The sequence below is a fragment of the Salmo salar genome, unplaced genomic scaffold, assembly GCF_965601325.2.
Source record: "Salmo salar unplaced genomic scaffold, fSalSal1 ptg000129l, whole genome shotgun sequence".
In the NCBI taxonomy this organism is placed as follows: Eukaryota; Metazoa; Chordata; class Actinopteri; order Salmoniformes; family Salmonidae; genus Salmo; species Salmo salar.
The window spans coordinates 1,309,033-1,323,437 of NW_027675318.1; the positions used below are offsets into that span (position 1 = coordinate 1,309,033).

Sequence of the window (14,405 nt, forward strand, 5' to 3'; positions counted from 1 at the left end):
TGTAGTAGGGAGTTGTAGTTTCTCTAGAGATAAATCAGATCCAGCCTGAACTGTGTGATGTAGTAGGGAGTTGTAGTTTCTCTAGAGATAAATCAGATCCAGACTGAACTGTGTGACGTAGTAGGGAGTTGTAGTTTCTCTAGAGATGCATCAGATCCAGACTGAACTGTGTGATGGAGTAGGGAGTTGTAGTTTCTCTAGAGATAAATCAGATCCAGACTGAACTGTGTGATGTAGTAGGGAGTTGTAGTTTCTCTAGAGATAAATCAGATCCAGCCTGAACTGTGTGATATAGTAGGGAGTTGTAGTTTCTCTAGAAATAAATCAGATCCAGACTGAACTGTGTGATATAGTAGAGAGTTGTAGTTTCTCTAGAAATAAATCAGACCCAGCCTGAACTGTGTGATGCTGTAGGGAGTTGTAGTTTCTCTAGAGATAAATCAGACCCAGCCTGAACTGTGTGATGTAGTAGGGAGTTGTAGTTTCTCTAGAGATAAATCCGATCCAGACTGAACTGTGTGACGTAGTAGGGAGTTGTAGTTTCTCTAGAGATGCATCAGATCCAGACTGAACTGTGTGATGGAGTAGGGAGTTGTAGTTTCTCTAGAGATAAATCAGACCCAGCCTGAACTGTGTGATGTAGTAGGGAGTTGTAGTTTCTCTAGAGATAAATCCGATCCAGACTGAACTGTGTGACGTAGTAGGGAGTTGTAGTTTCTCTAGAGATAAATCAGATCCAGACTGAACTGTGTGATGTAGTAGGGAGTTGTAGATTCTCTAGAGATAAATCAGATCCAGCCTGAACTGTGTGATGGAGTAGGGAGTTGTAGTTTCTCTAGAGATATATCAGATCCAGCCTGAACTGTGTGATGCTGTAGGGAGTTGTAGTTTCTCTAGAAATAAATCAGACCCAGCCTGAACTGTGTGATGCTGTAGGGAGTTGTAGTTTCTCTAGAGATAAATCAGACCCAGCCTGAACTGTGTGATGTAGTAGGGAGTTGTAGTTTCTCTAGAGATAAATCCAATCCAGACTGAACTGTGTGACGTTGTAGTTTCTGTAGAGATGCATCAGATCCAGCCTGAACTGTGTGATGTAGTAGGGAGTTGTAGTTTCCAACAGGCCAATATTCTACACAGTTTAGCGCATAAAACGTAATTAACTACAATGACCATAATCCATTGCGTGCCTACTTGTCTTGTCTAGCATTTCACTACAATAACATCTGCTGAACACCTGTATGTGACCTATAACATTTGATTTGATTTATGAAGATAATTTGTGGAAAATGTATTTTTCCCCACTCATTCACCCCATCTCTTTACATTGCTGATGCATATTCAGTGGCCTGACTGCGTCAAAGGCCCATCCTGGTAGATCTGAACCTAATGCAGCTTGGAGTGATCAGAAGTCACATTTAGGTGCCAGGTGTAACTGAGGCCATAGATGCTCCATATCCATTACTTTGAGTGTTTTATATAATATGACTAAATGTGTTTCTGTGTTACAGGTGCAGTCAGAAATGGAACAGCAAGGCCACAGAACATGACATAATCAGAGCTGTGGGAGACCACCTCAAGCCCCTGGTAGAGCCGGGGGTGGTGTTTACCACTCCACCACGCCTTCAGCAGGCTGGAAAAGTGGGATTGATCTGGTTGTTTCAGTTTCCAGTAGTTGAATCCTTTGACATGTTGTTGATTTCAACATTTTTCATTTTCAACAAATGAACTGGGTTGGTTGAAAAGTGATACTAAACATGCAATATTTTGAAATAGTGGGAGATATACTGAATTTAGACTGTTTTTCATACTAAGAAAGACCAAGATACGTGTTGCTTTTGCACATATTTGTTGATTGGTCAGTAATTGGGTTAATTTGTTTTACAATATGTTCAAATCAAATCAAGCTTTATTTATACAGCACATGTCAGACATGGATGCAACACAATGGCTTCACAGGAAAAAACTATGAAAATAAAAAGAAATATTTAGTACACAAATATGAGGATAAAAAACAATAATAACAACTGAAAGACTAATGAGCATTGGAAGGAAATGCCATTGATTAAAATATCAACAATATGATGCTATATTCAACCCAAAATATAAACTTGTTTTTTAGGAGGGGCTCTGAAAGACACTATGGGGGTGTCCACTGGAAGTTGACTAGTAACAACAACTGGGACATAAAAGACACCCACCATGAGACCCACTAAATCTGCCCAAGAAGAGGAAAACAAAAGAAAAACCCACACCAAACTTAAAGACAGGAAGTAAACCAAAAAGGTGGAGCAACTAAAGGTGTTGACTCTCCACATGTATCAAGACAACTGGAGCACTGGGCCAGACACTCTTAAATAGAACCTGGACCAGCTCAGGTGAAACACCTTCCCACTAACGAGATGGACAAGCCAGCACAGGTGTAACACATACTGACTAACGAGGTGACACCAATCAGTGCACCCAAGACACATTTCAGTTGAATGTATTCAGTTGTACAATCAATCAATCAAATGTATTTATAAAGCCCTTCTTACATCAGCTGATATCTCAATGTGCTGTACAGAAACCCAGCCTAAAACCCCAAACAGCAAGCAATGCAGGCGTAGAAGCACGGTGGCTAGGAAAAACTCCCTAGAAAGGCCAAAACCAAGGAAGAAACCAGGCTATGAGGGGTGGCCAGTCCTCTTCTGGCTGTGCCGGATGGAGATTATAACTGAACATGGCCAAGATGTTCAAATGTTCATAGATGACCAGCAGGGTCAAATAATAATAATCACAGTGGTTGTCGAGGGTGCAACAGGTCAGCACCTCAGGAGTAAATGTCAGTTGGCTTTTCATAGCCGATCATTCAGAGTATCTCTACAACTTCCATTTCACGTAATCATCTACAAAGCTTCACCTTCTACAATATAAACATGGTGTCTACTGGCTACACGTATTTCTAAATAATGATATACAATTATACTTTTTTATCCTTTCTCTTTCTATAGAATCCTAAAACTCACGAGCTTCTAGAACTCTCGTCCCCTTGGAACGAGCCCAAACAAAACTCATCTCCAATACATTTATTGTATATATACAATACAGTGTGTTCTCTGGTGTAATGTCAGCTGGCTAGATTGACCAAAACTCTTCCCACATTGATCACAGCTATAAGATTACTCCCCTGTGTGTGTTCTCTGGTGCACTGTCAGATTGCCAGATTGACAAAAACTCTTCCCACATTGACCACAACTGTAAGGTTTCTCTCCTGTGTGTGTTCTCTGGTGTAATGTCAGCTGGCTAGATTGACCAAAACTCTTCCCACATTGACCACAGCTATAAGGTTTCTCTCCTGTGTGTATTCTCTGGTGTAAAGTCAGCTGGCTAGATCGACCAAAACTCTTCCCACATTGATCACAGATATAAGATTTCTCTCCTGTGTGTGTTCTCTGGTGTAGATTCAGAGAGCCAGATGTAGTATAACTCATCCCACATTGATCACAGCTGTACGGTTTCTCTCCTGTGTGTGTTCTCTGGTGCACTGTCAGCTGTCCAGAATGACCAAAACTCTTCCCACATTGACCACAGCTATAAGGTTTCTCTCCTGTGTGTATTCTCTGGTGCACTGTCAGCTCTCTAGATTGACCAAAACTCTTCCCACATTGTTCACAGCTATAAGGTTTCTCTCCTGTGTGTATTCTCTGGTGTTGAGTCAGATGGCAAGATTGGCCAAAACTCTTCCCACATTGATCACAGCTATACGGTTTCTCTCCTGTGTGTATTCTCTGGTGTTGAGTCAGATGGCAAGATTGACCAAAACTCTTCCCACATTGATCACAGCTATAAGGTTTCTCTCCTGTGTGTGTTCTCTGGTGTAGATTCAGAGAGCCAGATGTAGTAAAACTCTTCCCACATTGATCACAGCTGTAAGGTTTCTCTCCTGTGTGTGTTCTCTGATGAATTTTAATGCCTGATGAGGTGAATCTCTTCCCACAATCAGAGCAGCAGTGAGTTCTCTTCCCTGTGGGTCTCTGCTGGTGTTTATTGAGGTGTTCTGATCTGGAGAGACTCTTCTCTGCCTCTTCAGCATCATGAGGTTGTTGAGGCTCCCCAGAGGATCCACGATAGTGAAGTTTCTCTCCTGTGTGAACAATAAAGTCAGACAGATGATTAAAGGCCCACAACAGCGGTAATCCACTGTAAAAGGTGATGCCAACAGTGTAGCCATGATGTTGGACAACAATTGACGTCTGTCATGAATGTTAAAATTATTTGACAATTGTCTTAAAATGAGCAAGAATAGTCATATTTTGTCTTGTTTTCACATTAGTAGTAACATAGATGATTGTAGGCTAGAAATAAGTTATTCATGTTGTTGAAACTCTAAGCAGTGTGCCAGACAACTTTTGGTCTCCAATATAGGCCCCTTTCTGTGTTTGCTAAAATTGCAGCACGAGGGCAATTTGATTGCAGAAACTCCTCCCTGCTAATGAAGAAACCGATAGTTATGGATGTAGTATATCTGTCAGGAGCAAAAATGGTGAGCAAAGATTTTAGTTTTTCACAATGTATTCTGAATGTGAATGGGGGAAAGTCGGGGGAGTAACCTCCATTTCCAGGTTGATGATGAGTTCATTTCACACTACTTTGGATTATAATTGTAAGGCTCGTTTGAATGTAATGTTTAATATAATATTTGCTACAGTATTATGAATTGTGTGTAATTATTAAAGAATCGTGTTAATGACAGTATCCATTTGGGTGTTGTCAATAAAGTTAAGATTTTATTTTTTATTTAACCAGGTAGGCCAGTCGAGAACAAGTTCTCATTTACAACTGCGACCTGGCCAAGATAAAGCAAAGCACTGCGACGAAAAAACAACAGAGTTACACGTGGGATAAACAAAAGTACAGTCAATAACACAATAGAAAAATCTGGAGTACGGAGGAAAAGCAATAAATAGGCCATAGTAGCGAAGTAATTACAATTTAACCTCTCTAGGGTCGGCGGGACGAAATCGTCCCACCTACTCAACAGCCAGTTGAATCCCGTGGCGCGTTATTCAAATACCTTAGAAATGCTATTACTTCAATTTCTCAAACATATGACTATTTTACACCATTTTAAAGACAAGACTCTCGTTAATCTAACCACACTGTCCGATTTCAAAAAGGCTTTACAACGAAAGCAAAACATTAGATTATGTCAGCAGAGTACCCAGCCAGAAATAATCAGACACCCATTTTCAAGCAAGCATATAATGTCACATAAACCCAAACCACAGCTAAATGCAGCACTAACCTTTGATGATCTTCATCAGATGACAACCCTAGGACATTATGTTATACAATACATGCATGTTTTGTTCAATCAAGTTCATATTTATATCAAAAACCAGCTTTTTACATTAGCATGTGACGTTCAGAACTAGCAAACTTCTGGTGAATTTACTAAATTACTCACAAAAAACATAACAATTATTTTAAGAATTATAGATATGCACTCGCTATGTCCGATTTTAAAATAGCTTTTTGGTGAAAGCACATTTTGCAATATTCTCAGTAGATAGCCCGGCATCACAGGGCTAGCTATTTAGACACCCACCAAGTTTAGCACTCACCAAAATCAGATTTACTATAAGAAAAATGTTATTACCTTTGGTGTTCTTCGTCAGAATGCACTCCCAGGACTTCTACTTCAATAACAAATGTTGGTTTGGTTCAAAATAATCCATAGTTATGTCCAAATATCCTCTGTTTTGTTCATGCGTTCAAGACACTATCCGAATGGTAAAGAAGGGTGACGCGCACGACGCATTTCGTGACAAAAAAATTCAAAATATTCCATTACCGTACTTCGAAGCATGTCAACCGCTGTTTAAAATCAATTTTTATGCCATTTTTCTCGTAAAAAAAGTGATAATATTCCAACCGGGAAAGCGTGTTTAGGTTCAAAGACGAAAGAAAATAAAACATGGGGTCGCCTCGTGCACACGCCTCAGTCAGATTGTCCTCTGATAGAGCACTTGCCAAAAGCGCTAATGTTTTTCAGCCAGTGGCTGGAATTACATCATTCAGCTTTTTCCCGCCTTCTGAAAGCCTATGGGAGCCGTAGGAAGTGTCACGTCACAGCAAAGATCCTCAGTCTTCAATAAACAGAGTCAAGAAGCTCAAGGAATGGTCAGACAGGCCACTTCCTGTACAGAATCTTCTCAGGTTTTTGCCTGCCATATGTGTTCTGTTATACTCACAGACACCATTCAAACAGTTTTAGAAACTTTAGGGTGTTTTCTATCCAAAGCCAATAATTATATGCATATTCTAGTTTCTGGGCAGTAGTAATAACCAGATTAAATCGGGTACGTTTTTTTATCCGGCCGTGTAAATACTGCCCCCTACCCCCAACAGGTTAACAAATTAACACTGAAGTGATGGATGTGCAGATGATGATGTGCAAGTAGAAATACTGATGTGCAAAAGAGCAGAAAAAGTAAATAAAAACATGGGGATGAGGTAGGCAGTTTGATGGGCTATTTACAGATGGGCTGTGTACAGCTGCAGCGATCGGTAAGCTGCTCGGATAGCTGATGCTTAAAGTTAATGAGGGAGATATAAGTCTCCAACTTTAGCGATTTTTGCAATTCGTTCCAGTCATTGGCAGCAGAGAACTGGAAGGAAATGCGGCCAAAGGAGTTGTTAGCTTTGGGGACGACCAGTGAGATATACCTTCTGGAGCGCGTGCTACGGGTGGGTGTTGCTATGGTGACCAGTGAGCTGAGTTAAGGCGGCCTAGCAAAGTCTTATAGATGACCTGGAGCCAGTGGGTTTGGCGACGAATATGTAGCGAGGGCCAGCCGACGAGAGCATACAGGTCCCAGTGGTGGGTGGTATATGGGGCTTTGGTGACAAAACGGATGGCACTGTGATAGACTGCATCCAGTTTGCTGAGTAGAGTGTTGGAGGCTATTTTGAAAATGACATCGCCAAAGTCAAGGATCGGTAGGATAGTCAGTTTTACGAGGGTATGTTTGGCAGCGTAAGTGAAAGAGGACTTGTTGCGAAATAGGAAGCCGATTCTAGATTCAATTTTGGATTGGAAATGCTTAATATTAGCCTGGAAGGAGAGTTTACAGTCTAGCAAGACACCTAGGTATTTATAGTTGTCCACATATTCTAAGTCAGAAACGTCCAGAGTAGTGATGCTGGACGGGCGGGTGCGGGCAGCGATCGGTTGAAGAGCATACATTTAGTTCTACTAGCGTTTAAGAGCAGTTGGAGGCCATGGAAGGAGTGTTGTACGGCATTGAAGCTCGTTTGGAGGTTTGCAAACACAGTGTCCAAAGAAGGGCCAGATGTAAACAGAATGGTGTCTTCTGCGTAGAGGTGGATCAAAGAATCACCTGCAGCAAGAGCAACATCGTTGGTATATACAGAGAAAAGAGTCGGTCTGAGAATTGAACCCTGTGGTACCCCCATAGAGACTGCCAGAGGTCCGGACAACAGGCCCTCCGATTTGACACACTGAACTCTGTCTGAGAAGTAGTTGGTGAACCAGGCAAGTCAGTCATTTGAGAAACCAAGGCTATTGAGTCTGCCGATAAGAATACGGTGATTGACAGAGTCGAAAGCCTTGGCCAGGTTGATGAAGACGGCTGCACAGTACTGTCTTTTATCGATGGCGGTTATGATATCGTTTAGTACCTTGAGCGTGGCTGAGGTGCACCTGTGACCAGCTCGGAAACTGGATTGCACAGCGGAGAAGGTACGGTGGGATTCAAAATGGTCAGTGTTCTGTTTGTTAACTTGACTTTCGAAGACTTTAGAAAGGCAGGGCAGGATGGATACAGGTCAGTAACAGTTTGGGTCTAGAGTGTCACCCCCTTTGAAGAGGGGGATGACCACGGAAGCGTTCCAATCTTTAGGAATCTCGGACGATACGAAAGAGAGGTTGAACAGACTAGTAATAGGGGTTGCCACAATGGCGGTGGATAATTTTTGAAAGAGAGGGTCCAGATTGTAAAGCCCAGCTGATTTGTACGGGTCCAAGTTTTGCAACTCTTTCAGAACATCAGCTATCTGAATTTGGGTGAAGGAGAAGCTGGGGAGGCTTGGGGAAGTAACTGCGGGGGGTGGGGAGCTGTTAGTGCAGTACGCCACAGGATGTTATTGTGCTGGTCGAGGGCAGTCAGGTCTGGAGTGAACCAAGGGCTATATCTGTTCTTAGTTCTACATTTTTTGAAAGGGGCATGCTTATTTAAGGTGGTGAGGAAATTATAATTAAAGAACAAGCAGGCATCCTCTACTGACGGGATGAGGTCAATATCCTTCCAGGAGACCAGGGCCAGGTTGATTAGAAACGCCTGCTTGCAGAAGTGCTTTAGGGAGCGTTTGACAGTGATGAGGGGTGGTCGTTTGACCGCGGACCCATAACGGATGCAGGCAATGAGGCATTGATCACTGAGATACTGATTGAAAACAGCAGAGGTGTATTTGGAGGGCAAGTTGGTCAGGATAATATCTATGAGGCTGCCCATGTTTACGGATTTAGGGTTGTACCTGGTAGGTTCTTTGATAATCTGTGTGAGATTGAGGGCATCTAGCTTGGATTGTAGGATGGCCGGGGTGTTAAGGATATCCCAGTTTAGGTCACCTAACAGAACGAACTCTGAAGATAGATGGGGGCCAACCAATTCACATATGGTGTCCAGGGTACAGCTGGGAGCTGAGGGGGGTCTGTTAACAGGCGGCAACAGTGAGACTTATTTCTGGAGAGATTAATTTTTTTAATTAGAAGCTCGAACTGTTTGGGCATAGACCTGGAAAGTATGATAGAACTCCGCAGGCCATCTCTGCAGTAGATTGCAACTCCTCCCCCTTTGGCAGTTCTATCTTCACGGAAAATGTTGTAGCTGGGGATGGAAATTTCAGAATTTTTGGTGGCTTTCCAAAGCCAGGATTCAGACACGGCAAAGACATCAAGGTTGGTGGAGTGTGCTAAAGCAGTGAGTAAAACAAACTTAGGGAGGAGGCTCTGATGTTAACATGCATGAAACCAAGGCTTGTTCGATTACAGAAGTCAACAAATGAGAGCGCCTGGGGACACACAGGGCCTGGGTTAACCTCTACATCACCCGAGGAACAGAGGAGTAGGATGAGGGTACGGCTAAAGGCTATCTGAACTGGTCATCTAATGCGTTGTGAACAGAGAATAAAAGGAGCAGAATTCTGGGCGTGGTAGGATAGATTCAAGGCATAATGTACAGACAGGGGTATGGTAGGGTGCGGGTACAGTGGAGGTAAACCTAGGCGTTGAGTGATGATAAGAGAGGTTGCATCTCTGGAGGCACCAGTTATGCTAGGTGAGGTCACCGCATGTGTGGGAGGTGGGACAAAAGAGTTCTCCGAGGCATGTTGAGTGGGACTAGGGGCTCCGCAGTAAAATAAAACAAAAGTATACAAGGCATATTGACATTAGAGAGACAAAGCGAGGCATAAAGCAATCACAGGTGTTGATTGGGAGAGCTAGCTAAGACAACAACGGGTAAGACAACAGTTAATCAGCTAAGACAACAACAACAGGTAAAATGGCGATGAATGGGCAGAGAGAGTCAGTTAACTACACACAGGGCCTGAGTTCGAGGCTGGGGCCGACAGATAATTAATCACGGAACTCCGTTTTGTTTAACAGTACAGCAGGCATCAGCTATGTAGCCAAGTGATCATAGGGTCCAGTGAACAGCAATATATGAACCAGGGAAGCCGTTAGGTAGTCGTTACTATGCTAGCCGGGAGACGCGCCTGGCTTGATGCTAACTGGTGCTAGCTTCGGGACAAGGGTGTTAGCCACTATAGCCACTCCGGTGCAAAGGTCCAGAGCTTACGGCAGGAATCCGGTGATGTAGTGGCTTCTAGTTGTGTTAGTGAAGAGTCTAGGAGGCATCAGCTGTGTAGCCGAGTGATCATAGAGTCCACTGAGCAGGCCGGGAGATGGGCTGGGCCACTCGGTAGCAGCTAGCTAGCTGCGATTATCCGGTGTAATGGTCCGCTAGCAGTGGCTAACAATGACTAAATAGCTAGTAGCTAATTAGCTGGTTAGCTTCTGATGGCTAGCTGCTGATGGAGTTTCTAGATATAATGTCTAAAAAAATAGCAGATCCGTATCACATTGGGTGAGGCGGGTTGCCAGAAGGAATATTTAATTTAAAAATGGAAAAAGAGATTGAAATATATTGCAATATACATTTGAAGTCGGAAGTTTTCATAAACCTTAGCCAAATACATTTAAGCTACATCTTTCACAATTCCTGACATTTAATCCTAGTAAATATTCCCTGTCTTAGCTCAGTTAGGTTCACCACTTTATTTTAAGAATGTGTAATGTCAGAATAATAGTAGAGAATTATTTATTTCAGGTTTTATTTCTTTCATCACATTCCCAGTGGGTGAGAAGTAGGAAATACATTCAATTAGTATTTGGTAGCATTGCCTTTAAATTGTTTAACTTGGGTCAAACGTTTTGGGTAGCCTTCCACAAGTTTCCCACAATAAGTTGGGTGAATTTTGGCCCATTCCTCCTGACAGAGCTGGTGTAACTGAGTCAGAATGTAGGCCTTATAGCTCGCACACACTTTTTCAGTTCTGCCCAAAACATTTCTATAGGGTTGAGGTCAGGACTTTGTGATGGTCACTCCAATACCTTGACTTTGTTGTCCTTAAGCCATTTTGCCTCAACTTTGGAAGTATGGTTGGGGTCATTGTCCATCTGGATGAATCATTTTCGACCAAGATTTAACTTCCTGACTGATGTCTTGAGATGTTGCTTCAATATATCCACATGATTTTCCTCCCTCATGATGCCATCTATTTTGTGAAGTGCACCAGTCCCTCCTGCAGCAAAGCACTACCACAAAATTGTTATACATTTTGTCAACGTTTATGAGTTCTTCTGTAAATTAATGTGCCCATTCACCGATAGTTATGGGGAGAAAACATTTTCTGAACGTCATGCGCCAATGTAAAAATTGGGTTTTTGGATATAAATATGAACTTGATCGAACAAAAAATGCATGTATTGTGTAACATGATGTCCTAGGAGTGTCATCTGATGAAGATTGTCAAAGGTTAGTGCTTAATTTTAGCTGTATATCTGGTTTTGTGATGGCTATCCGTGCTTGGAAAATGGCTTTTTTTTGTTGCTAAGGTGCTATCCTACAATAATCTAATGTTTTGCTTTCACCGTAAAGCCTTTTTGAAATCGGACAATGTGGTTGGATTAACGAGTAGAGTATCTTTAAAATGCCGTATAATACTTGAATTTAAATTTTGAGAATTTTTTGGGGGGAATTTCGCGCCGTGCTATCTCACTGGTTGTTGTCCAACCAATCCCGTTAACCTCTCTAGGGTATGTGGGACGAAATCGTCCCACCTACTCAACAGCCAGTGGAATCCCGTGGCGCGTTATTCAAATACCTTAGAAATGCTATTACTTCAATTTCTCAAACATATGACTATTTTACACCAATTTAAAGACAAGACTCTCGTTAATCTAACCACACTGTCCGATTTCAAAAAGGCTTTACAAAGAAAGCAAAACATTAGATTATGTCAGCAGAGTACCCAGCCAGAAATAATTAGACACCCATTTTTCAAGCTAGCATATAATGTCACATGAACCCAAACCACAGCTAAATGCAGCACTAACCTTTGATGATCTTCATCAGGTGACACTCCTAGGACATTATGTTATACAATACATGCATGTTTTGTTCAATCAAGTTCATATTTATATCAAAAACCAGCTTTTTATATTAGCATGTGACGTTCAGAACTAGCATACCCACCGCAAACTTCCGGTGAATTTACTCAATTACTCACGATAAACGTTCACAAAAAACATAACAATTATTTTAAGAATTATAGATACAAAACTCCTTTATGCAATCGCTATGTCCGATTTTAAAATAGCTTTTCGGCAAAAGCACATTTTGCAATATTCTGAGTAGATAGCTCGCCGTCACGGGCTAGCTATTTTGACACCCACCAAGTTTGGCCCTCACCAAACTCAGATTTACAATTAGAAAAATGTGATTACCTTTGCTGTTCTTCGTCAGAATGCACTCCCAGGACTTCTACTTCAATAACAAATGTTGGTTTGGTTCAAAATAATCCATAGTTATATCCAAATAGCGGCGTTTTGTTCGTGCGTTCAAGACACTATCCAAGGGTAATGAAGGGTTACACGGCCGACGCGTTTCGTGACAAAAAAAATCTAAATATTCCATTACCGTACTTCGAAGCATGTCAACCGCTGTTTAAAATCAATTTTTATGCTATTTTTCTCGTAAAAAAGCGATAGTATTCCGACCGGGAGTCGTTGTTTTCGTTCAAAGACGAAATAATAAAAACATGGGGTCGCCTCGTGCACGCGCCTCCAGTTCTCTGATCGACCACTATCAAAATGCGCTAATGTTTTTCAGCCAGGGCCTGCAAAGCCACCATTCAGCTTTTTGCCGCCTTCTGAGTGCCTATGGGAGCCGTAGGAAGTGTCACGTAACAGCAGAGATCCCCTGTTTTGGATAGAGATGATCAAGAAGGCCAAGAAATGATCAGACAGGGTACTTCCTGTACAGAATCTTCTCAGGTTTTGGCCTGCCAAATGAGTTCTGTTATACTCACAGACACCATTCAAACAGTTTTAGAAACTTTAGGGTGTTTTCTATCCAAATCAAACAATTATATGCATATTCTAGTTACTAGGCAGGAGTAGTAACCAGATTAAATCGGGTACGTTTTTTATCCGGCTGTGCAAATACTGCCCCCTATCCCCAACAGGTTAAGCACCAGCTGTTAGAGCAGCTCACAGATCACTGCACCTGTACATAGCCCATCTATAATTTAGCCCAAACAACTACCGCTTCCCCTACTGTATTAATTTATTTATTTTGCTCCTTTGCACCCCATTATTTCTATTTCTACTTTGCACTTTCTTCCACTACAAATCTACCATTCCAGTGTTTTACTTGCTATATTGTATTTACTTCACCACCATGGCATTTTTTGCCTTACCTCCCTTATCTCACCTCATTTGCTCACATTGTATATAGACTTCTTTTTCTACTGTATGTTTGTTTTACTCCATGTGTAACTCTGTGTTGTTGTATGTTGTCGAACTGCTTTGCTTTATCTTGGCCAGGTCGCAATTGTAAATGAGAACTTGTTCTCAACTAGTCTACCTGGTTAAATAAATGACTTGTTCTCAACTAGCCTACCTGGTTAATTAAAGGACTTGTTTTCAACTAGCCTACCTGGCTAATTAAAGGACTTGTTCTCAACTAGCCAACCTGGTTAATTAAAGGACTTGTTCTCAACTAGCCTACCTGGTTTAATAAAGGACTTGTTCTCAACTAGCCTACCTGGTTAAATAAAGGTGAAATAAATATAATGTCTCATCAGAGTAGGAGCTCTGACCTAGGAACAGATCCCACCTGTCCATCTAAAACTGATCTGAGACCAGCCTTCCTACTGAGACGCTTGATAAGAGTAGGAGCTCTGACCTAGGAACAGATCCCACCTGTCCATCTAAAACTGATCTGAGACCAGCCTTCCTACTGAGACGGTTGATAAGAGTAGGAGCTCTGACCTAGGAACAGATCTTACCTGTCCATCTAAAACTGATCTGAGACCAGCCTTCCTACTGAGACGGTTGATAAGAGTAGGAGCTCTGACCTAGGAACAGATCCCACCTGTCCATCTAAAACTGATCTGAGACCAGCCTTCCTGAGACGCTTGATAAATACAGCCTTCGGATGGGATTCCTTCTTCTACATGTCAGATGTTCTACAACGATAGATTTATGTCTGGATGAATGGCCGTGTTTGAGAGCATCAAAACTGATGTACCATGGGTAAATTGCGACTGACTGATGTACAAATAATATCGAGCAGTTATACACACGATGCAAGGTGATCAGTCAGTTGACTCAACTTTAAAAAATAAAAAAGTCGGCCGCCATGTCGAACGAACCCAACGTTAATCAACACAGTATGGACCCAACAGACCCATCAGAACAGGGTTTCCTGACCCTCTACTCAGGGACCAGAACCCAACGTTAATCAACACAGTATGGACCCAACAGACCCATCAGAACAGGGTTTCCTGACCCTCTACTCAGAGACCAGAACCCAACGTTAATCAACACAGTATGGACCCAACAGACCCATCAGAACAGGGTTTCCTGACCCTCTACTCAGGGACCAGAACCCAACGTTAATCAACACAGTATGGACCCAACAGACCCATCAGAACAGGGTTTCCTGACCCTCTACTCAGGGACCAGAACCAAATGTTAATCAACACAGTATGGACCCAACAGACTGGTTAAATAAAGGTGAAATAAAAAATAAATAAAATAAAAGATCAATGTC

General features: G+C 42.0%; 1 protein-coding gene across 1 annotated transcript; it reads right to left on the reverse strand.

Annotated features, from left to right (window-relative positions):
• Positions 1 to 1,888: 1,888 nt before the first annotated feature.
• Positions 1,889 to 13,474, reverse strand: LOC145866075 (uncharacterized). Its single transcript, XM_082970939.1, has 2 exons — positions 13,450 to 13,474; positions 1,889 to 4,123 (listed from the first exon to the last, which is right to left on the reverse strand). The coding sequence occupies exons 1-2, from the start codon at positions 13,472 to 13,474 to the stop codon at positions 3,159 to 3,161; spliced, it is 990 nt and encodes a 329-aa protein (XP_082827065.1). The 3' UTR covers positions 1,889 to 3,158.
• Positions 13,475 to 14,405: the final 931 nt, after the last annotated feature.